Source organism: Mastigoproctus giganteus, chromosome 4 (assembly GCF_048544385.1).
Source record: "Mastigoproctus giganteus isolate SK-2022 chromosome 4, ASM4854438v1, whole genome shotgun sequence".
Lineage (NCBI taxonomy): Eukaryota > Metazoa > Arthropoda > Arachnida > Uropygi > Thelyphonidae > Mastigoproctus > Mastigoproctus giganteus.
The window spans coordinates 114,664,258-114,689,293 of NC_143578.1; the positions used below are offsets into that span (position 1 = coordinate 114,664,258).

A 25,036-nucleotide genomic window follows, 5' to 3' on the forward strand; every position below is an offset into this window, starting at 1 on the left:
AAGTGGCTGCCAGAAGTTTATCACTCTAACAGGGAGCTAAATGATTTTGTAATAACTGAGATGAAAGTGGAAGAGAAATTGTTAAAATTAAACAGAAGAAAGGTACCTGGGGTGGATGGGATCTATTCAGCTATATTAAGGGAAGCAGCAAAGGAAGTAAGCAAACCCTTTTCATAATTATGAGAGCATTTAGGGGAAGCCCCCGCAGACTCAAAATGTGTGAATATATCCCCACTTATGAAACTGTGACACGATTAATTACAGACCTGTTAGTTTAACTTCTCTTCCAGAGAAAATAATGAAATCACTGGTTAAAGAACTAATGCAGGTGGACACATCAGTCAGTGGTAATCAATGCACACTGCCCTTCTTGGACTAATGTTATTAGTGGAGATCCCCAGGTTTCAGTGTTGGGTCTATTGCTGTTTTCTGTAGAACATTCAGTGAAATACATAACGTTCTTTGTTCATAATAGCAAATTGCAATGAATAGCATCAATTTAATTGTTTCTCGTATTGTGACTCCCTTGACAACGAGTTACCATGTATTACACCACTTCGAATAAGTAATGATTCTCCAATGGTGAAGGCTGTTGTTACTTATTCTCAGGGCGCCTCCGTAGCCAGGTGGGCAGGAGCAGCAGTGCGTAGCACACGCTTCTTGATTAGACCAGGGTTCGAGCCCGTGACCACCAAATATGGAGGATGCGGAAATGTCAGGGAATGACTACCGCATATCCCCGGAGCAATATGGCCCTAGTTGCTAATGCTCCTAAAAACCAAATAACAACAACAACTTATTCTCAGCAGATACCACCACCCAGACAGCAGTGTTTCAAGGCTTGTTGACCTGTTGTTGATGGCTGGGCAGGTACCCTGGTGTTGCAACCATGCCAACCCAGTTATGAAGTATAACTCCACAATATGAGAAATGCCAGTGGGTGTACATAGTACTATTTACTAAGTATATAAATGCACGGGGCATAATACATTATGAATCGGAAATTTACTATAGAACATTCGGTGAAATACACCATTCTTTGTTCATAATAGCAAATTGCAATGAATGGCATTGTTATTTTCTATATTTATCAATGATATAGAGGGCATATCAGTCTTAATATTCAAGTTTGCAGATGATACTAAGGTTGTTAGTGTGGTTAGTGATGGTAAAAAAAAGGTAAAGTGCAGCCATTATCAACCCACTGCAGGATGGAAGCCTCCTCAACAATTCATGTTGAGGGAAATGGACCATAATCTGCCATGCTGGTCCAGTGCGGGTTGGCAGATCGACCGTATTTAGCAATCAAGGGCTTGAACTCCGGTCTAGTGATGGCATGCTACTGCAACAGGATCTAGAAAAGTTATGCAGATAAATGGCAATTGAAGTTCAATATTGACAAATACAAAGTACTGCGAATGGGTAGCAGTAACCCTAGAGTAACATACCAACTGTGTGTTATTCAGGGTAGTAGAAATGAAAAAAGACCTGGGGGTAATTGTGCAGCTATGAAGTTCTCTGAGCAGTGCGAATGGTGTACCAGGACAGCTCATTGGGATTTGTCGATGAGATACAGGAATTTTGCTAGTAGGGACAAGGAGGTGATTATCCCATTATATAAGATAATTGTCAGGTACATCTTGAGTACTGCATTCTGGTCTGGAGGCCTCATTTTCGGAAAGGTATAGAGCTGCTGGAACAAGTACAGAGCAGGGCAACAGGATTAGTGAGGGGAACAGAGGGTGTGCTTACCAAAAAAGGCTTGGTAAGCACACCCTTTTTCTGCATTTTTGAGCATCTGGAGACTAGGCACCTGCAAGGTGATCTGAGTGAAGTGTTTAAGTCTCTGAATGGATTGAGCAAGCTCAATACTGATGGGATTCTTCCTCTTGCTCAGACTATATACATGAAGGAGCATAAATTCAAATTGTGGTAGGACAGTTGAAGAATAGATGTTCAGAAGTTTGCCTTTAGATAGCAGGTAGTTGATTGTTGTAACAAACTTCCATATGTTGTTGTGGAAGTTAGTTTAAATAAATTCAGGGAAGAACTAGACAAACTGTTGGAGGGAGTCTATAGGTGAAATAAGAAGGCTTTTTTTTTGGCTTATGCTGTATAAGCTTGCTTTCTTGCATCATTTTCCACAACTAATATTATTATTATTATTTATTATTATTAGCCACATGATGCAAGGAAGGCTGAGGCTTATGCTGCACCAGCAAAAAAAAAAAAAAAAAAAATTACCGAGTTACCCCTGAGAGAAAGAGAAAGAGAAAAGTAGAAAGGAATCACCAAGAAAGAAAGGAATGATGATATCCAGCTCAGGACCCTGGGCTTGGCAAACGTATGGGTATTAATGCCTATGCTAGTCATATAGCTCTCATTCCTCCCCTCACCTATCACAATGTTTCCTGTGTAGTGCAGTGCACTGAGAAACACTCAATCCTGTCCCACTGTATATTTTGGAATGCTGAACTGTAATATCAGTCAAAAGGATGGGAAAGATAACACCTCCTGTAAAGAAGTTGTAGCACTCATAATGCATATAAATGTTCCAACAAGGACATTAATGCTTTAGATGAATTTTAAGTTAGTAGTTGTGTGTGTACCCTTTCAGAGTTACCATCATCCTAGCATCCAGCCATCTACCATCAAATGTTCCTATATCAAGATCCAAGCTTAATGATTTTGTTCTACAGCTTTTTACCCCTTGCAGTATGTTGGGGAGGGATGAATGCACATTACCATTTGTGTGGTGTTCATGACATTCCTAGAGAAAGTCTGAAGCTTTATTAGATAATCAACAGAGTAAGGTTGAATAATGTTCTACACCCATGTAAATTTAAGTACAGAAAGTACATCAGCCGTTAATTTGTCTTTATGTTCTCCCTTGTGCCACAATCACAAATGGTGATTGGGGCACAAGGGAGATTGAGTGGATTAGAGGACCCTCATGGCAGCGATTATTTCCTGATTATTCGCTCAATATGGACACTAATAAACATCAAATGGATCAAGAGAGATGTATAAGCTTTTCAAAAGACAGATTGGAAAAATAAATATGCTCAAATTGCACACAACTAAATAGATTAACTTATTTTATCCCTTACTGTGGATGAAAATTTATAATAATATTTCTGTGGTGGGAATTGGGAGAGAATGGTATGAAATCAGACACTAATAACCACTAATGGACACTGATAAACATCAAATGGATCAAGAGAGATGTGTAAACTTTTCAAAAGACAGATTGGAAGAATAAATGTGCTCAGATTGCACAACTAAATGGACAACTTATTTTATCCCTTACTGTGGATGAAAATTTATAGTAATATTTCTGTGGGTGGAACTGGGGAGAGAATTATATGAAATCAGAATTGAGCTTAGAACCATCCCAGGGGCCAGCAGAATATATTTTGAAAATTTGGTATCAGTCCACGTTTTTATTTTGTATCGATTAATGCAAAAACACACTTTCATTTATGCCGATTTTTGTAGGGGGTGGGTGGAGAGACAAGAACTTTGAATTTGTAACTGGACCTGAACTTTTCTCAAGGACCAACAGAACTTCTGTTGAAAATTTTGGCATAGGCTAACATTTTGTTCTAGAGTAATACGCAAAATATACTTTTGTTTTTATGAATGAATCTTCAAATAGGCCTCTGGGGTTGGGAATATTCATAATAACTGCACAATCATACACCAACCGTTATTAAAAATATAAATAGTGTTATGTTATATTAAAATAATGATGTAGATAAATGAAATAAATATAATGATTTAATTAAACCTGATATAATACTGATAAAAAGGTAACTGTCTGTACAATAAAATATGAAATTTTAAACTGCTGAAGAATTATTTACAATAAAACAATGTAGATAAAACACAAGATGATAAAAGTGCTAAAACACCGTAGTTTTCAGAGGCATACGCCTCCTTTTTCAACAGTGAAAAAGGAGGCGTATGCACCCTGATGTGGATAGGATAATTCTTTTGCAGTTTAAAATTTCATATTTTATTGTACAGACAGAACATATGTGGATTTTATTTACCTTTTTATCAGTTTTATCCGGTGGAATTATATCATTCTATTTATTTCATTTATCTACATCATTATTTTAATATAACATAACACTATTTATATTTTTAATAATGGTTGGTGTATGATTATGCAGTTATTATGAATATGAATGGATTTTGGTGGTTTTTGAGGGTCAGGGGAGGTTATGACTAATCTTAATAGCTTTCCATGGACCAACAAAGCATATGCTGCAATATCACTGAACTTTTTCTTGTTATGTAATGTCTAAACATCTGATGACTTACTTTTGTTACAAGTTAAATAGCACTCAGAGTGCATTTCATTTGCATTCTATTTATTTCTTAAAATTGTTTTTTTTTTCTGTCATTAATTAAAGTGAAAAGTAAATATAGTTATCTTCTTATCAATTAATTACTAAGGTTATAACTTTATAGAACACTTATATAACTCTATAGTTTTACATTCTTAAAACTTAACCAATCGGTTTGATATAATTGTATAATATTTATTGTTCTTTCCCATAAATATACCTTTGAGCTTTCTCTCTCTCTCTCTCTCTTTCTATATATATATATATAAAGAGAGAGAGAGAGAGAGAAATATATGTCTCCTCACAAGTGACACCACTGCATTCATAAGTCTGACATAATAATACATGCAAAGCTTGCACAACTGTCTGAAGCTAACAATGCTATATTAAAACTGAGTTTAATCTATGAATTTCTTTTTTTCCATATAAATTGTATAGACGAGAGAAATAATAATTGCCTGATTTAAATGAAATTTGGGATGGCTTGACAAATCTTTCTGTATGAACCAAATATAACATTTCCTTAAAATACTTCCACTGGAAATTTCTCTGTTATATGTAGACAGCTAGACATGGAGAAGACTACAGGAACTTATGAATATGTGCTAGGGCACCTAAAAAGGCAATCTGATGTGGATAGGATCTGTCCATTTATATTAAACAAGGCAGCAAAAGAGGTAAACAAACCATTAGCTATGATTATGAGGACAATATTGGATTTATGGGAGATCCCTATGCACATCAAATGTGCAAATGTATCCCCAATTCACAAAAGGGGATCAGAGGCAATGCAAGATATTGGGGACATGAGTTAAACAATATCGAATAAATACACTAAATACTGTCATGATGGAAAGGTTTCACTTGACCTGCAGAGAACATATACAAGAATACAACACAGCAATAGCATTCCCATCAATGGGTGCAGAGATTAAATCACCGCCTGTAAATGGTCCATACTGTTTTAGAATACACGACCAGATTTACTATTTGGTCTTACCACTATATCCAAACGAGGCAAATAAGCCAGGATATGGACAACTTTATATTTTCAATTCTGCTGAAGCAACAACAAAATGGCTTGAAAAACAGTCAAACCAAGGGTGTGTGGCCGAAGTAATGCAGCAATTGGACGACATGGTTAAGAGACGATATAATGCACCTACATCCAAAACGGAGGTTGCTGCAATATTTGTTGGAGAAGACGGGAACCACCTGCAAATAGAGACATATGCATATATCCCACAAGTGACTGCTGTAGAATTATATCACTGCTAAACAAGAATGGTGAAGACTGAAAGATCTAGATTAAACTATTTACGCCATAACCAGAAAGATGGCATATGTTATGCCAGGTAGATCTAGTATTTAGATATTTTAGGACAGCTTTTGATACTGTTGCACATAAAACACTATATGAGCGGGTCAGAAGTATAGTGAACCAAGTCCAATTTTTTTTCAAGTCAGGCTACAGGTATACTAGGCCAATAATTATTCAGTGAAAATGTTGACCAAGCCTGTAGTTCTTTAGCCGGCCGATAGAGAGCAGTGGTGCCTTATAAAACTGAAGAACATCTGATAGTGTTCGTTGTTACAAGTGGGCCAAGCCCACCTTGACCCTCTGTAATGTATGTGTGGAATGAGACAGAAGGTGGAAGAGGGTCTCAAGAAATCTCAACTGTTATTATAAAACATTTAAAAGATAATGCCGGTCAGTGCACCAACAGTACTCTCTATTGTGACGTTTGTGAGGGACAAAACCGCAATATAAAGGTTGCACTTAATTTACTGAAGTTATGCAACGACCCTTCTATGGCCGTCAGTACAATTGAGTATTCATGGTTTCTGGTCAACTTCTACCTACCAAATGATGCTGATTTCGGAGTTATAGAAAAGTTGAGTAAGAAAAATTCATTGATATACAGCCCTGATGACTGGATTAATGTAATAAAAAACTCAAAGAAAAAAGACACACCATTTAAAGTAATTGAACTTAAGCACAGTGCTTTTTTTTTTTCATGAGAGCCTCTAGAAAGGCCATAATCAACAGAAAAAAAAAAACATTAGCAAGGCACCTGTCAGCTGGCTTAACTTTCAATGGCTACAGTTTAAAAGAAGGTGTCCCTTCTCAATATTTTACAAAAACTCATCAAGTTATTTAATGCTATTCAAAGAAATTATTATTATTATTATTAGCCATATGGTGCAAGGAAGCCTGAGGCTTATGCTGCAACAGCCAAAAAAAAAATTTCTGAATTACCCCAAGAGAGAGAGAGAAGTAGAAGGGAATCACCAAGAAAAAGAAGAATGATGATATCCAGCTCAGGACCCTGGGTGTGCCAAGCCCATACTCACCAGATGTGAGCCCCTGAGGTACAGAAGAAGGAGAAAATTGGTAGACCTCTGTCTTCATTGGCCCAAGTTAAACAAAATATACCTTTGAGCTTTCTCTCTCTCTCTCTCTTTCTATATATATATATATAAAGAGAGAGAGAGAGAGAGAGAAATATATGTCTCCTCACAAGTGACACCACTGCATTCATAAGTCTGACATAATAATACATGCAAAGCTTGCACTTAACAAGTTCAAAGCTTGCACTTAACAAGTTCCTTAACAAGTTCAAAGAAAACAGACATGATTTTGAAGAAGAGAATACAGCAGAGCCAGTGGAAGCAGTAACTAAAATAAATTTAATAAGTTTTAATGCAACAAGTAGCTTCAGGGTAACGAACCCCTTCCTCAGCAAGAAAGGTACATACATACATACAGAAATGCAAACATAACATAAAAACATTAGGAGTGGAATAAATTATACTAAATAGGCTGCGTGTGATCAGATGACTGGGAGAGCACGAACATGAACGTGAGAGTGCTCAGTCATTCACTAAGCCAGATCAGGCGATTGTTGTTGGTGCACACAGCGCATATGCAATTGCTGCCAGCACTTGTCATGTTTCAAAACTACTGACTGAATTGGGTGTAGCCTTGTACCTCTACTGCAATTTAAAACTTTGTGACAGCTGGATATATTTAGGGAATCTAACCATAGGCAGTGATAGTACAGGAACTCCCTGACTTATGTAATACTCGACTTATGGAAATATGACTTTACGTAAGTTTTTGCCAGCCAGTGCAAACTTAAAAAAAATCGTGGAAATGTATTTTGCATCCAATAGGAATAAATGGAGGTATTGTGAAAATGAAAATATCATAATTTGAATCCCCCCAATAACACTTGTTTTTTTTTTTTTTTTTTTTTTGTAATTCGTTCCAAGTCCTTGGAAGTTGAAAATTTTGCTATCCCGTTATAAGAATCAATTTTGAACGCCTTTGTGATATTTTTCTAAAGCACGTTTCTGGAGTTCACAACCATAAAACAATTTGCATTTTCCAGTTTATTGGGCTTTTCTGTTAGTGCAATCTATTATAAACGGGTAGCAAACTCGATCTTATTGCATTTGTGATAATACCAATAACTGCAGTTGTGTGGGTTTTTACGCTATTATGGTGAAATATGTTCCCCTTCACTGAAATCTTCAATCATATAAAAAACAAATTTTCAGAAACTTCTCTTCATTCCTCTTTACTTATTACAATGGTGAAGGGAAAGCGACCAGTGGAAAGTGCAAGTGGTGGTAGTGACAGGAAATGAAACAAAATTGATTTAGAAATGAAGATGAAAATGATTAATTAGAAGTACGAATTAGGAAAATGTTTGTCATCTATTGCAAGGGAATTAGTTCTCGCCGCTTCAACAGTGAATACTATTTTAAAGGACAGTGCGCATATAAAAGAATTGTAAAAGGATCAATGCACTCAAGATCAACAGTGATCACAAAATAGAGTTCAGGTGTTATATCGCAGATGGAACAGCTGTTAATAATATGGATGGAAAATCAGATTCAGAAGCCAATACCCCTGAGTCTAATGATTCAAGCAAAAGGAAGACGTATTTATGAAGATATTCAGGATAAGTATGGTGAACCCCAACCCAAGTTCGTGGCAGACAACAGGCAGTTTAATAGGTTCAAGCATGGCCGGTGATTTCCACAACTTTAAAATATGCGATGAAGTCACCAGTGCCGATGCTGCAGAGGAATTTTGTGATGTGTTTGAAAAAATTATTGATGAAGGCGGCTATTCAACACGGCCAATTTTTACATTGATGAGCTGCTCTGTATTGAAAAAAAATGCCGGATCGAAAATACATTGCCAAAGAGGAAAATACAAGGCATCAAAAGGTAGGACCTTGCTCTTGCTTGGGGCTAATGCAGCGTACCATTCTGTGTACGCTGCATTCATAATGTTTGTGTACCATTCTGGAAATACTCGTGCATTTAAGGATAACAAAGGATCTTTGAGGATTGGTTTAAATGCTGCTTCATTCCAGAGGTTGCAAAATATTGTAAAGACAATGACGTTGCTTTCAAGATTTTGCTTCTATTAGATAATGCTCCTGGACATCCTACGCATCTCAATTGTTTCAATTCGAACGTGAGAGTCATATTTTTACCACCAAACACGACTTCACTCATCCAGCCTATGGATCGGTGTTGTTTCGAATTTAAAAGTAGACTATTTATGCACAATGTTTGCTCAGGCATTGTCTGCGGTAGACGTTGAGAAAAATTTTACGTTAAAAGACTTTTGGAAATCTTACAATATTTATCACGCCATCTTAAACATTAATAAAGCCTGGGCGGAAATTACTAAAAGTTGTTTAAATGGCTCATGGAAGAAAATATCCCCATGGCATGTAAAAGGCTTCAAAGGGTTTGAAAAAGACGAATCATATGAAGAGGTTACAGATAAGATTGTAAAGGTTGCAGAGCTATTTCAGTTGGAGGGCGATGCCAAAGACATGGAGGAGTTAATAAAGGAAGAAGAGAAGGAATTATCTAACGAAGAACTTATTGACTTGCAGGCAGCGATAGTGAAAAAAAAAAAAATGCTGACGAAGCTCAAGATGAACCAAATGAGGAGATGAGATGCTTCATCACCAGAGAGATGGCAGTGGCATTTTGTGAAATTGCATCTGCAATGGCGAATTTTGAGAAGATGGATCCTGACAGCAAACAATTCTTAAAAGTTAACAGAGGGGTGAATGATATGCTTACTTGCTACAAAGAAATCTACGATGAAAAGAAAAAAAAGCCACCATCCAGTCATCCATTGATATGTTCTTTTGTAAATTTGAGTGGTCGACCCCTTCTAAATCTTCACAGCCCTCAACCTCCACAGCGCCGTACTTATCAGCTGAAGATGTCAATTCTGGCAATGATTCTCGAGAGCTAAAACTTTCTGACGGACGTTATGCCTGCTTTCTCTCTTTTTTTGTAATGTTATAATTTTGAAATTTCACGCTTTTCCTGCGCATGAGATAAAAAATTGAAAAATTACAATAAATAATTCTATTCACATGTTCGTCAAACATTTCTTTTTTTATTCAATCAATTCAATGAGCACAGTTGTGAGTGCTGCACAAGCATGAGGGAAATTTCGACTTACTTAAAGTTCCACAGAACGCAACCCTTACGTAAGTCACGGAGTTCCTGTAGTGTCGAGATTGGTCGATCACCTTACTATCGCACTCAAAATGCTCTGCAATTGTGGAGTGTTTAGAGTCACCCAGGCAGATGGACCTATCATTTTCTGCAAGGCGGTCCTGAAGACATCTGGAGCTTTGCCCTACATAGCAGCTGCCACAATCGTGGAAGTAATCCGGTATACAATGCCGCTGTGTAAGAGAGGGGCAATGGGTGTTTTTAAATCTTGAGACCAGAGATCGCAAATGCCTACCAGGAAGTTGTATACATTTCAAGTGTTCTTGAAATGCAGGATCTTAGAAATCTGGTCTGAAGCACCTGGGTAATACAGAATATAAGCAGTAGGTACACTGTCACGAGGGGATGAGAGCCTTGGGTGAGTTGCAGGCTCTTGTGCTTGTAGTAAGCACCTGTCTAATACATGGGCTAGGTATCCACAATTGGTGGGGTCAGCTTTTACTGTAGAAACTTCAGTGCGCCTGGCTTCCTCTGAGCTGAAATGGCTCCAAGCTCGAGAGAGAGAGTAGAGCGCTTGCGGTGCTGTTTAGAGGACGGGGGGGGGGGTGTATGGGCTGACCTGTAGTTCGTGAATGGCACGCAGCACATTGGTTTCCGGTATACTGAGGATTCCAGACGAGGGCCTACTTGTCTCACCAAAAGATCTAGGAAAGAAAGAGTCCCATTCACTTCCAATTCCAAAGTGAACTGAATGAAGGGGGATAGGGATTTGAGGTACTCTAACAGCGACGCATCCGAACCTCGGGGGATGGCAGTGAAAATATCATCCACATACCTGCACCACATGGTGATTGGTACGGGCAGGTTCAAGAATATGTGTTCCTCTAACTCATCCATTGTGATGTTGGCAATGACAGAGCTGACAGGAGTGCACATCGAATCCCGAATCTCCCATTCTCTCATCTCTTGTATGTCCTTGGTTTTCTTCTGGTCTAGTTCTATCCAGGAGGCTCGGCTGTTATTCTTATTTCACTGCTCCATATGTTGCTCCAGAACTCCTCAATTGTCTTCTGCTTGTGTGATCCATTTCACCTTTCCCATTTTGTCTGATACTCCTGTAAAAGGCTCTTTGGTTTTCATCGAAGATTCGGATTTTATTAGCGTAGCCTCTTTCTGAGTGTGAGGAAGTTCTGCTTCAGTATATCTAAATATTCTCCTATTCTCTGATTTTTGGTCTCTTGTTTGCTATGTACATTGCCTCTCTCTCTTGAGGATGTCCTTCACTTTTCCAATCAGTTTCTTACTCCTATTACTCCGTTGGTACTGTGTCAGTTAGCCTATCTTGACTCTTAATTCTTCTATCTTTTGCTGAAAACAAGGAACTGCCAGTCTGTTGGCAGTTCCTTGTTTTCTTGTTTCTTTTGCTGCTGGTATCTCATTTTCCTTCCTATTGGCTGCTATGGCAGTACAGTATACAACTGTGTGGATGGTCTCCAGTGTTGTTGTTGTCAAGGTAATGACAACAACGGTGCAACACTGGATTGAGGTGGTCTGTGACTCTCCACAGGATTCTATTGGGTTTCTGCTGTGGTATCATGTGGGATCCACTCCCTCGAATTTTGTTAGATCTTTCTTCCACTTGTCTTCTATTCTGGCCATCATTACCTCCTCTCTTTCCACTTCAGCTGCTCTGGGTTGTATTTCTTCTTGCTCTTCCTCTGGTTCGATTGCCCATATTCTTTGCAGTTTGTCGCTCACATCCTGCTTAATTTTTTCAAAGGTTGCTGGAGCTACCAGGTCCTTCCCGATGATGGGCCTTCTTTGGCTGCTATTCATTGTTCAATGACTTGAATATCTGAGAATTGTTCCAGCCACTTGGTATGTAGTCTCTGCCTGTTCATTGTTATATCAGTCTCTAGCTTGGTGGGTTTTTTTTTTTTTTTTGTTAGTTGTTGGCGCATCAGCTTCTGTGGCCATAATGCACCTCCCAAGGTTTTTTCATTTTACTGTGATCCAAGCCCGAGGTGGGATTCGAACCCGCAACCTTTGGGTGGTTGCTAGGCAGGCACTTTACCCACCTGTCTAGCCCGGTCGGCTCTAGCTTGGTTATTTCGTAGTGTGTTTGCATGATGAACGTATTCGTTTCAATGCTCCACTTAATGCTTTGGTGTTTTCTTCCTTTCTGCGTCACTAACACAGTTGTGCAGGGAGCATTTCCAGTTGGTTGGGCTGGATGGTCTTGCCCTTCCTTTGTGGTAGCTATATGGGAGACTGTTTGCAACTTTTGAAACCGACCCCACTGCCTAAGGCTCGAATGCAAGTGACTTTATCCTGCACCACACTCGTTGCAGCATGATTATTACTTATTATTATTATTATAAATTTATACAGTATTACTCAAGATATGGTTAATTTAATGAAATCCTTTTAAAAATTTTCATAAACATTTTCAAGAAAGCAAGCTTATACAGCATCAGCCAAAAAAAAAACACACTTCCCATTTCACCTTTCCATTCCCTCCAATAAATAGTTTGTCTAGTTCTTCCTTAAATTTATTTAAGCAATCAACCACTCGCTGTCTAAAGGCAAACTTCTGCACTCTATTCTGCAACCATCTTTCTACGGTTTAAATTTATGCCCCATCATGTGCATAGTCTGAGCAAGAAGAAGAATCCCATATGCATTGAGCTTACTGAATCCATTCAAAGCTTACAATACCTCAATCAGATCATCTTGCAAGTGCCTAGTCTTCAGATGTTGCCATTGCAGAACTGAAGCCTTTCTTGTAAAATGCACCCCTTTGTTCCTCTCACCAATCATTGCCCTTCTCTGTACCTGTTACAGCAGTTCTACAGCCTCCAGACCTGTATACAGTATTCAAGATGTGGCCATTGCCTTATACAATATGATAATCACACCCTTTTCCTTGCTAGCAAAGTTTCTATATATCATTTTCAAAATCCCATGAGCTGTCCTGGCAGCCTGTCTGCACTGCGCAGAGAATTTTTTCATATCTGACTGCATAATTAACCCCAGGTCTTTTTCATTTTCCATTTTCATGAGTATAGTACCACACAGTTTCTGTGTTAATGGCATTACTACTACTCATAATCAATACTTTGCATTTATCAATGTTAAACTTCAACTGCCATTTCTCAGCCCATTGACCTAATTTTCCTGGATCTTGTTGCAGTAGCTTACCCTGATTACTGTAATTAAGCACCCTGAACCGCTGTATCATCTGCAAACTTCGAATTAAACCTGATATGCCTTCATCAGTATCACTAATTAATTTAAAAAAAACAATAATGGGCCCAGCACTGAACCCTGAGCGACTCTGCTAATAACATTAGTCCACAAATAGCAGTGTCCATTGATAACCACTCTGCCTTTTCCCACTCTATCATCTTGTTGTCCATAGCAGTAACTTGCAATTAATGTTGCACTGTCACACTGCTTCAATTTGTACAGCAATCTTTTTTATATTCAAAGTATCAAAAGCTTTCCTTTTTCGTTGAAGGATTAACTTTTAATTTTATTTATCTTATATATTTATTATATGAGTATGCTGCTTCTGCATTTTTTTTTTTTTTTTTTTTTTTTGAAATTTATACTAATTAGTGAAAATAATAATTTTTTGTTATTATAATGTATTTCTAGTTCCCAAATTGCAGACAAGTGTATTGTGTGTTTTTTGGCAAGTTTTCAAAATTTTGTAGAATTAAAAAGGGTGTGCATTAATTCATATATATATATATAAATAAACATAATAGGATGTAGTGATAAAACTGAAGGTCTGAAAAAGAACAAAAAAATTATTAATTTATTAAATTGGAATTTTGGATTTGGGACACTACTAGTTATAGCAGAAATACCTAGCAACCATAACAAAACATGGACAAATGTATTTGATCAGTGTATTGAGCAGGGTTGCTGACCTGTGAAGTATAATTAAAATGGAATAAATTAAGAATGCCTGCAAAATAAAAGCAGATTACTTGAAATTAAATAAAGTTAAGATTAACATAAAAATAACATGAAAGTAATAAAATAATAAAAATAGTACTTAATGCTGTAGGTCCTAAGATTTTAACTACGTCTTCATGGGGTCTGCAGTCAAAACCGAAGGAACCACAGTTATGATGTATACATACGAAACATATATGTCATAGCCAACCCGACAAAGACCAAAAAGGAAGGAATAAAAAGAATATAATTCAAAAATAAGTAAATAAAAGTAAAATGCAGAATTAAGCTGAAATAAAAGTGATTAAATCCTGCCAAAGGAAAATTGAATGAAGGCAAAATGCCTAGTTTGAAATTTAAACAAAGTAAACTTAAGAACAAAGAAGATTCTTTCTTCTTAAGTTATGTGAAATTTAAATAATGGAATTTAAATAATGTGAAATTTAATTAAATTCTACTAATGTGGAATTTGATTAAATTATTTTAATTAAATAATTAATTTTAAAAAAAATGATTGTTTTCTTGAATTAAAAATAATGATTGTTGACAATTACAAGCGACTATGCCTTTAATTAAATTCCACTAATGTGGAATTTAATTTAAAATATGTGCAGGAATGGAATTTAAAATATGTGCAGTGAGCCAACTGATGATATTAACAACAGCAAATTCTAAATGGGAAGTAATCAAAGAAGCTATTAGGCTTTTCATACCAATGAAAAAATACTGTTCAATATTTAGACCTAAATGGATTTCAGATGAACTATTGAGACACATGGCAGAGAAGAAAAGTGCTTGGGATGCATATAAATTATCAGGTGATTCAGAAGCCTAAAGTAGATATAAATTTGTCTGTAATCAAGTCACAAAAGAGGTTACCCAAGCTAAAGCAGATTATTAGATGTGTCTGGCAAAGAATGCAAAGGAAAAGCAGCAAAAACTTCCTTACATATGTAAACACTAGAATGAAGAGGTTAAATCATATTGGTCCACTTGATATCAATAATTTAACTGTTGATGATCCTGCTCAGATTGCAGACTAATTGAATAAGTATTTTGCATCTACGTTCACACATGAGGAATTCTTTAGGAAAGGGGATGCCAGAAGTTTATCAAACTCTAAAGAGGAGCTAAATGACTTTGTGATAACTGATAGGAAAGTGGAGAAGAAAATGCTGAAGATAGACATAAAAAAGCACCTGGGGTGGATGGAATCTATCCAATTATTTTAAGGGTGGCAACAAAGGAGGTAAGCAAACCCGTAGCCATAATTATGAGAGCATCCTTGGATTCAGAAGAGGTCCCTGTGGACTGGAGATGTGTGAATGTATCCCCAGTTCGTAACCGGGGAATAAAAGGCAACATGAGTAATTAGAGACCTGTTAGCTTAATATCTGTTCCAGAGAAAAGAATGGAATCACTGGTTAAAGAAGTAATGCAGGACCATCTGGAAAGGCATTCATTTATACTGCAACCACAGCATGGATTTGTTAAGGGCTGGCCTTATCTGACCAATCGGCCGACCGGGCTAGCTGGGTGGGTAAAGTGCGTACCTGGTAACCCAAAGGTCGCGGGTTTGAATCCCGCCTCGGGCTTGGATCAGAGTAGTGCAAAAACCTTGGGAGGTGCATTATGGCCCAGAAGCTGATGCACCAACAACCAAAAAAAAAAAAAAAAAAAAAAAAATCTGACCAATCTGATAAGTTACTATGATGCAGTGACCAAGGAACTGGATGAAAAGAATAATTTTGACATCATATACTTGGATTTCAGGAAAACTTGATACTGTTGCACATAAAAGACTGCTGTAAAGTGGAACTCCAAAGTGGAACAATTTGGCATTAAGGGCAAGTTACTTCTATGGATAAAGGGATGATTAAGTTGAATACAATCGAGAGTGGTTATCAATGGGCACTGCTCCTCGTGGATAATGTTATTACAGAAGTTTCTCAGAGTTCGGTGATAGGCCCATTATTGTTTTCACTATTTGTCAATGATATTGATGAAGATATATCATACTTAATGTCTAAGTTTGCAGTTGATAAAAAGGTGGTTAACAGCAGTCATCAAGATGAACTGCTACAACAAAATTGGGTCAGTGGACTGAGAAATGGTTGTTGTTGTGATGTTTTCTGATGCAAGGGCTACTTAGGGCACCTCCCAAATCAATCTATTTTCTATAAACAAAACTGCTTTAACAGCACTGAGAAATGGCAGTTGAAGTTTAATATTGACAAATGTAAGGTACTGCATATGGGTAGCAGTAACCCCAGAGTAACATCAACTTTTGGATACTACACTCAGGCAGTGCTGAATCTAGTTTGCACCGGGGGGGATGTAAACTTCAAGGTGCATGCACCACAAGAGGGAGAATGTAAACCTCTGGGGTATATGCACAGGGGGGAACAATTTAAACTTCGGGGAGTACATATAGTATATGTGTATATTTTGTATTATTTGATATTTACAATGTATGTATATGTTACATTAGCATTAGCAAGGGCACGTGATGCAAGAAAGCAAGCTTATATAGCATCACCCAAAATAAAAATAAAAAAAACCAACACCTCCTTCTCATTTCACACATTCACTCGCTCCAAATGTTTGTCCAGTTCTGCCTTGAATCATTTTAAGCTATCAACTTCTACAACAGATGGAAGTTTGTTACAGCAATCAACCACCTGCTGGCTAAAGGTAAACTTCCGCACATCTAAACTACAACTATCTTTCCTCAATTTGAATTTATGCCCTCTCAGATGATTATTCTGAGCAAGAGGAAGAATCCCATTAGCATTGAGCATGCTCAAACCATTCAAGGCTTTATACACCTCTATCAGATCACCTCGCAGGTGCCTAGTCCCAGACACTGTAATTTGCAAAACTTAAGCCTTTCTTTGTAAGAGCACCCTTTTGTTCCATTCACTAATCTTGTTTCCCTTCTGTGTGGCGCCTCCGTAGCCAGGTGGGAAGGAGCAGCAGTGCGTAGCACACACTTCTTGATTAGACCGGGGTTCGAGCCCGTCACCACCAAATACGGAGGATGCGGAAAGGTCAGGGAATGACCACCGCATATCCCGGAGCAATATGGCCTTAGTTGCTAATGCTCCTAAAAACCAAATAACCTTCTGTGTACTCATTCCAATAGCTCTGCATCCTTCTTAAAATGAGGCCTCCAGACCTGTATACAGTACTCAAGGTGTGGCCTGACCATTGTCTTATACAAGGGGATAATCACCTCCTTATCCCTGCTAGAAAAATTCCTGTATATCATTGACAAGACACCATGAGCTACTCTTGCAGACTGTCTGAACTGCTCAGAAAACTTCATATCTGCCTGCACTCAGTGGTAGAGAGTGAAAAGGACCTGGATCCCCAGGTCCTTTTCACTCTCTACCACTGTCAGTGTAGTACAACATAGTTGATACGTTACTTTGGGGTTACTGCTTCCCATATGCAGTACTTTACATTTGTCAATGTTAAACTTCAGTTGCCACCTCTCAGCCCATCTGCTCAACTTTTCTAGATCCTGTTGCAGCAGTGTACTGTCATTAGTGTCATTAACAACCTGCCGACCTTCGTGTCGTCTACAAACTTGGACATTAAGCCTGATATACCATCATCAATATCATTAATGAATACAGAAAACAGCGAAGGTAAAGAAAGCCTGCAAGAGAAACATGCAAAAGTTCGATGAAATTTACTGTTAAAATTACTTTGACATAATGGTATTTGCATTGTTGCTTGCTCGGTAAACAGACGGTGGGTGTTATCAGTCAGGAGTAGAAATTGAATCCCATGGGAGATTGAAACCCTCCCGAAGTTGAGGGGGTAGCCTGACCTTTTTTCTTTAGATTCACTGGTGGACTAGTAGATAAATTGTTCATTCGGGGGGAAAAAAAGCAAAGGAAGCCCACACGAGAAGCATGGCAAACTTTGAAAAGGTTTACTGGTGAAACTACGTTACGAACATTTTTTACGATGTCAGGACTTCCAATATGACGCTGTTCGTGATTCAATTAGTGATTCTAAAGAAAAAAGGTCAGGTTACCCCCTCCACTTCAGGAGGGTTTCAAGCTCCCGTGGGATTCAACTTCTACTCCAGACCGATAACACCCACCGTCTGTTTACCGAGCGAGCAACAATGCAAATGCCATTACAGCAGAGTACTTTTACTGGTAGATTTCATCAAACTTTTGCATGCTTCTCATGCAGGCTTTCTTTACCTTAGCCCAGAAAACAACAATGAGCCAACACTGAACCCTGGGGGAATCCACCAATAACTTTAATCTGCAAAGAGCAAGCAGTGTCCATTGATTACCACTCAACCATCCCTTTATCCATAGCAGCAATTTGCCTCCAATGCCACCCTGCTCCAATTTGTGCAGCAGTCTTCCATGTGCAACAGTTTCAAAAGCCTTTCTAATATTCAAATATATGATATCAAAATTATTCTTTGCATCTAGTTCCTTTGTGACTACATCATAGTATCCAATTAAATTGGTCAGACAAGACTTCCGCTTAACAATCCCATGCTGCATCCGAGCTATAACTGAAGTCTTGTCTAGATGATCCTGCAATGCTTCTTTAACTAGTGCCTCCATTAATTTCCCTGGAACAGAAGTTAAACTAACAGGTCTGTAATTACCTGTGTCTCCCTTTGATTCTCCTTTGTGGTTTTGGGTCACATTTGCACATTTCCAGTCCATGGATACCTCCCCTGAGTCCAAGGAAGCTCTCATAATTATGGCTAAGGGTTTGCTTACTTCCTTTGCTGCCTCCTCTAATATAACTGGATAGATTCCATCTAATCCAGGTGCCATTCTTATGTTTATCTTCAACAATTTCTCCTCCACTTTATTCTCAGTTATTACAAGAATATCTAGCTCACTGCCAGAGTTTTATTCGCCTCTAGCATTCCCCTCCCTGAATAACTCCTCATGTGTGAATGTAGATGCAAAATATTCATTTAGTTTGTTAGCTACCTCAGCAGGATCATCAACAGTTGAACCATTGATGTCAAATGGATCAATCTGATTCATCCCCTTCCTTCTAGAGTTTACATAGGTAAAGAAATATTTGCTGTTTTTCTTTGCATCCTTTGCCAAAGAATTCTCGTAATCTGCCTTTGCCTGCCTAACCTCCATTGTGACTTGGTTACAGACCAGCTTATATCTATCATAGGTTTCTCTGTCACCTGTTAATTTATATGCATCCCATGCATTTTTCTTCTCTGCCAAATGTCTAATTAGTTCATCTGACATCCATTTAGGCCTAAACCTTGAACAGTATTTCTTAGTTGGTATGTAAAGCCTAGTAGCTTCAAAGATAAGTTCTATGAATGCTTCCCATTTTGAATTTGCTGTTGGTAACATTATAATTGGTCCCACCGTATAGAATTTAAATACTGTCTCAGACCACCGTAGTCACCTTTACTGAAACAAAAACCCTTCCCTTTACTCCTGATGGTAGTTTCCTCTTTGAGTAAATCCCACTTCAGCATACTGTGATCACTGCCACCTAGTGTTTCCTTTATCAGCAGATTCTTAATGCATGAAGAATCACTAGTGACAATCAGGTCAAGAGTATTACTCCTTCTAGTTGCCTCCTGAACATGCTGCTGTAGAAAACAATCATCCAATAAATCCACAAAAGCCTTGTTAGTGTGTGAGTGACCAATCTACAAATTCCAGTCAATCTCTGGAAATTAAAATCCCCCATTATAAGACACACTGATTTACTGGCCCACACTATTTCTCTGCACAATTGCTCATTATACTTATCAGATTCATTAGGCCTGTAACACACACACCTACTCTAATTTTTCCTTTCCCAGTGCTTATGTCACACCAAACAGACTGAACATTACATTGTCCACCAACATCAATTGGAAGTACTTCCTTAGATTTTATGTGTTTCTTAACTAACAGCATACCCCTCCTCCCTTCCTGTCCTGTCTATCCTTTATGTACACATTGTACTCCCCAAACTCCAATTCTGCACTGCTTATGTCTGTGTGATACCATGTCTCTGATATCCCAACAATATCTGCCTTTGATGTCTTGACTAGCACTTCAAGCTCATCAAATTTATTAACTATACTCCTGGCATTGGTGTACATGCAAATATACATGCACCTGTTCCTTTTCTTAGTTACCATGACACAGCCCATGTATTTACTTGTTCCAATATGATTCTCAGCAGTCCTGGAAATCCCCCATTGCCTTGCTTTCGAGGCTGCTGCTGAATTGCATTTCAATAGAAGCAGTGCAAGAATCACTTTCACCTCTGCCAGCGGCTACTGTTAATCTATTAGTCCGTGTGTCCCCTCAAGCTAGCAGTTTTCAGACCCACCTAACTCTGCCTCAATAGCATCAGCAAATATTCTTGCACCCTTTCTATTTAAGTGTATCCCATCTCTGTAGAAGCAGTCTCTCCTGTTAAAAAGCACTGACCAGGCTGAGAAAAATTCTACCCCTTGAGCCTTGCACAATCTCTCCAGGGCCGAATTGATCGACAAAGCGATCTGTATATGTTACAAACAGATCTGTATATGAATGTTATGATAAGAGAATATGAAAAAAACAAAAGGAAATATTTATTATTTAACATCTAAATAATAATAGTCAGTTCAAAAGAACCACATTACTGACAATAATCACACTTTAATAATATGAAAATCAGCAATTAAAATTTGCAAAAAAATTATACAAATTATAATCAAAAATGCAAGTATTATAATAATCATATTCTTCTTTGCTTTTTCTTTGCATATCACTTCATTTATTAATTTTTTCAATAACTCATTTGGGCCTTCTAAGCATATCTTCATGCAATCTTGCAGTATTACAGTACAGATACATATATAATAAAAAGATTATAAAATGTATTGTTTATAGGCTGCGACCAAAACATCTTGTTTGCAGTATACAAAGGAAGAATTAGCCACAAGTAGACTCTTGCTGTGAAAAAAACTAATAAAGGGAATCTGAATACCATAAAGCGAAATTGCCGACGATTGAAATAGTGGCAGCAGTACACTCCTCCCTCAGCCCAAACATCGTTTAGCCCTTCCCCTGAAAAATTTCTAATTACAATAGGACCAATTCAGGCAAACCTATTTGCAGCCTGCGATCCAGTCAGTCTTGTCTGCAATATACAAACAAAGAATTAGTTGCAAGTAGACCATTTGTGTGAAACACTCTTGAGAGATGGTTTGTGTAAAAATAAAGGTAACCATAAAATGAAAATGCCAAACGCTTGAAATAGTGACTTTTTGTTACAATTTGTGCAGCCAGAAATATTGCCTATTTAATAATTTGAAAATTTTGTGGCTTTTGAATTTTAGTGATTTATTTTTGCCATGTACCACCTAACAAGTACCACACTTAGATTGCCGTGATTTTTTGTATCGTGTTTGACATAAATTTATTGAATTCGTGTTTTATAATTACAACATTTTCTTCTTACTGTGCCCCTAAAGAGCACAGTAAGAAGAAAATTTCAACATCCAAGGTCTTTGAACAAATATTAAAATAAAAATTACTATTTTTCACCCAGGCGGGGTTATTCCACCAGTCAGTCCCCTGGATTCAACACTGCACTCAGGGTAGTGGAGAATGAAAAAGACTATGGGCTGAATGTGCAGTCAGACATGCTGCCAGGACAGTTCATGAGGTTTTGTCAATGATATATACAGAAACTTTGCTAGCAGAATTAAGGAAGTAATTATCCCTTTGTATAAGGCCATGTTTAGGCTGCATTTTGAGTACTGTATACAGGTCTAGAGGCCTCACTTTAGGAAGGATGTAAATCTGGTGGAATGTGTGCAGAATAGGGCAAAAATGGCTTCAGTTTTGCAAATTGCAGCATCTGGATACTAGGCACCTGTGGGGAGATTTGATTGAGATGTTAAAAGCCTTGAATTGATTGAATAAGCTGAATATTAATGGCATTCTTCTACTTGCTGAGGCCACACGTCAGGCGACATAATTTCAAATTGAGAGAGGATTGTTGCAGGATAGGTGTGTGGAAGTTTTCCTTCAGCCAGCGGGTGGTTGATTGTTGGAAACAGGCTTCCATCTATCGTGAAAGTGGATAGATTGAATAAATTCAAGAACTAGAAAAATTCTTGGAGGGTATGAATGAGTAAACTGTGTATTTTTTTTTTTGTTAATGCTATAGGGTGATTCACTACCAGTACGACAAACTTGCAGGAGATGTAGGGGGCACAAAGACGAATCGGAATCACATAGCATTGCAGGGTCCGAAATGCCTTCGTCATATGGTAGAGGACGTTGAACGGGAGGTCGCGCGAACAGCGATCCCGCTGGAAGTCAGCATTTGCGAACCGTTTCTGTTGAAGAAACCAAGTAGCAAAAGTCCTCCGGAGTGGATAATCCGCAAGCTCCAATGATTGGATGCGTTGCAGATGGTATGAACTCATTTGGTTTGTTGACAGTATCCTCCATACAGTGGATTGGGAAATACCCAATCGTTGGCCTATCGCTCGAGTACTCGTACTCGGATTGCCTTCTGCAAGACGTAGGACATTCTCCTCATTGTCTGGCATCCTCGTCATTCGCTCTCGATTCATGGTACCTCTCATGAAACAACCAGTCTCACGTAACCTTCTGTGCACACGTGCGAAAATTGTATGATGAGGAGCATGCCTGTGCGGGAAACGTTCCTGGTACAAGCGCAGAGCGGTGCGCCCGTTACAGTCCGCAGCTCCATACGCGAGGTGCATGTCGGCCAGTTCAACGTTTGAATACTCGTCCATCCTACTGCCTCGGGAACCAGTTCACAAATGCTGACTTCCAGCGGGATCGCTGTTCATGCAACCTCCCGTTCAACGTCCTCTACCGCATGACGAAGGCATTTTGGACCCTGCAATGCTATGTGATTCCGATTTGTCTTTGTGCCCCCTACACCTCCTGCAAGTTTGTCGCACTGGTATTGAATCACCCTGTATAAGCTTGTTTTCTTGCATCATTTGAGATAAGTAGATTAGAATATAAACGGAGGAATGCTGACCACATCAGATGTATTAACAATGGAAAAAATAAATAGGTACCTGTAAAATAATATGGAGTGGATGGGTAAAATAAGGAGGGTTTTTTTTTTTTTTTTTTTTGGCTGATGCTATATAAGCTTGCTTTCTTACATCATGTGCCTTTGCTAATAAATAAAAGGTAAACCAATGCTAATAAAAGGTAAATTAAATAATAAAAATACATATATTACTTAATGCTATAGATCCAATGATTTTAACTCTTGAGTTAAATAGTTAAAATCAGTGGATCGATAGCATTAAGTACTATATGTGTTTTTTTTTTTTTAATTTATTTTAATTTACCTTTTATTTACAGGTACATATTTATACTCTGATCTACTTATCTATATTTCATTATGGTCGAGATGCTGCAATTTGCAGACCTGAAACCTTTTTTGCCATACTCTGCACCCATTCCACCAGATCTACATCCTTCCTAAAGTGAGGCCTCTGGACTTGTAAACAGTACTCAAAATGTGGCCTAAACATGGCCTTATGCAAAGGGATAATCACATCCTTAACTCTGCTAGCAAAGTTTCTGTATATCATTGACAAAACCTCATGAGCTGTCTTGGCAGCATGTCTGCACTGCTCAGCTAATTTCATGTCTGACTGCACAATTAGCCCAAGGTCTTTTTCATTCTCTGAGTTGGGTATTTCTGCTATTACTAGCAGTGCCCCTTGACCATAATCGATACCAGTTTTTAATTTTTAATTATCATTCTGTTCAAGCCATTACTATTCAATACAACTATGTGTTATTAATACTGTGTGTGTGTGTGTGTGTGTGTGTGTGTGTGTGTGTGTGTGTGTGTGTGTGTGTGTGTGTGTGTGTGTGTGTGTGTGTGTGTGTGTGTGTGTGTGTGGTTTTTTTATTTTTTTTTATTGGTCCTTTGAATTTCAGATTAACAATGATTTTCTGTAGTAGTTTCTGCTTACTAATCAAACCGACCATTGCTTTGGTTCTAAGAATGCTGTTAACTGTGATAATTCAAGAGTTAATCACTTATTCCTTTATGCCTGTATAAGGAATTAGGTGTATTGCTCCTTGCTGTACTTACAATAATTAAATTTGTATATCATTTTGTTGCATTTTAACTCTGTGTTCTCTTTCTCTGTTTAGAAAACTAGGTCACGGCCAATGACTGCATATATGTTGTGGTGTCAGGAGAACAGGAAAAAGATTGTTGCACAGAATCCTGTAATGGGTAAGTGTAAATTATTTATCATAAACAGATTTGTTTTAAAATATAGTAGTTGCAAAACTGCTATGTGGATCCAGTTCGTGGCACTTTTTTTAGGGATTGGCACTGTGACTACCATGGTTTACACCACAAGATGATTTTATTTTTCCACAAAATAGGACAGGTATGGCTGAGTTCCATTTCTCATATTAATTTTATCAATTATAATTTTTTTGTCACAAAAATTTTAATAGAATGGGACAGGTGTAGTCAAGTTCCAATTATCATAGTGTACATCCTAGATGAATTTCAGAGACTCTCTTTCCACCGGTGCCTCCATAGCCAGGTGGGCAGGAGCAGCAGTGAATAGCACACGCTTCTTGATTAGACCAGAGTTTGAGCCCGTGACCACCAAATACGGAGGATGTGGAAAGGTCAGGGAATGACCACCGCATATCCCCGGAGCAATATGGCCTTAGTTGCTAATGCTCCTAAAGACCAAATAACAACAACAGCAACTCTTTCCACCTTGGATGCACCCATCTTTGCAAAATAAGATGTAATTTCTTTTTACATTGATCTGATTTAGAATTCACCACTAGCATCATAGAACCAACATCCAGTTGAATGGAGCAAGGAGATCCAACACCATAGTGAACTTTTTGCACTATCCCATAAAGGTGGTGTATGCATGTATATATTTTTTAAATCCAGAAAAACATTAACCAAAATGATGTGCTTTAAGTATATGTATGCATACGCCATCTATAATGATTGGAGCATTTCCCTCCATGTGAATTCAATTAGCTTTAAGAATTTTTTTTTTAAATGCCAATCATGCAGGGTTGTTAAACCTAGTGAAGGGATTAACCACCATGTTATAAATTCTACAGTGGGTCAAAAAGAATTGTAATTATTCTTGAGAGTTTTTCTAGAAAATGGCCTAGTTTTTAAGGAGGAAAAAAAGGTATTAG

At 38.0% G+C, this 25,036-nt stretch overlaps 1 protein-coding gene across 1 annotated transcript in view; it reads left to right on the plus strand.

The window, feature by feature from the left end:
• LOC150087003 (uncharacterized) overlaps positions 1-25,036 on the plus strand; it is a 293,648-nt gene that overhangs the window by 178,205 nt on the left and 90,407 nt on the right. The window contains exon 5 of the mRNA XM_090371738.1: positions 24,002-24,086. Coding sequence (XP_090227864.1) covers positions 24,002-24,086 — 85 coding nt within the window. The remainder of the gene's footprint in view (positions 1-24,001; positions 24,087-25,036) is intronic.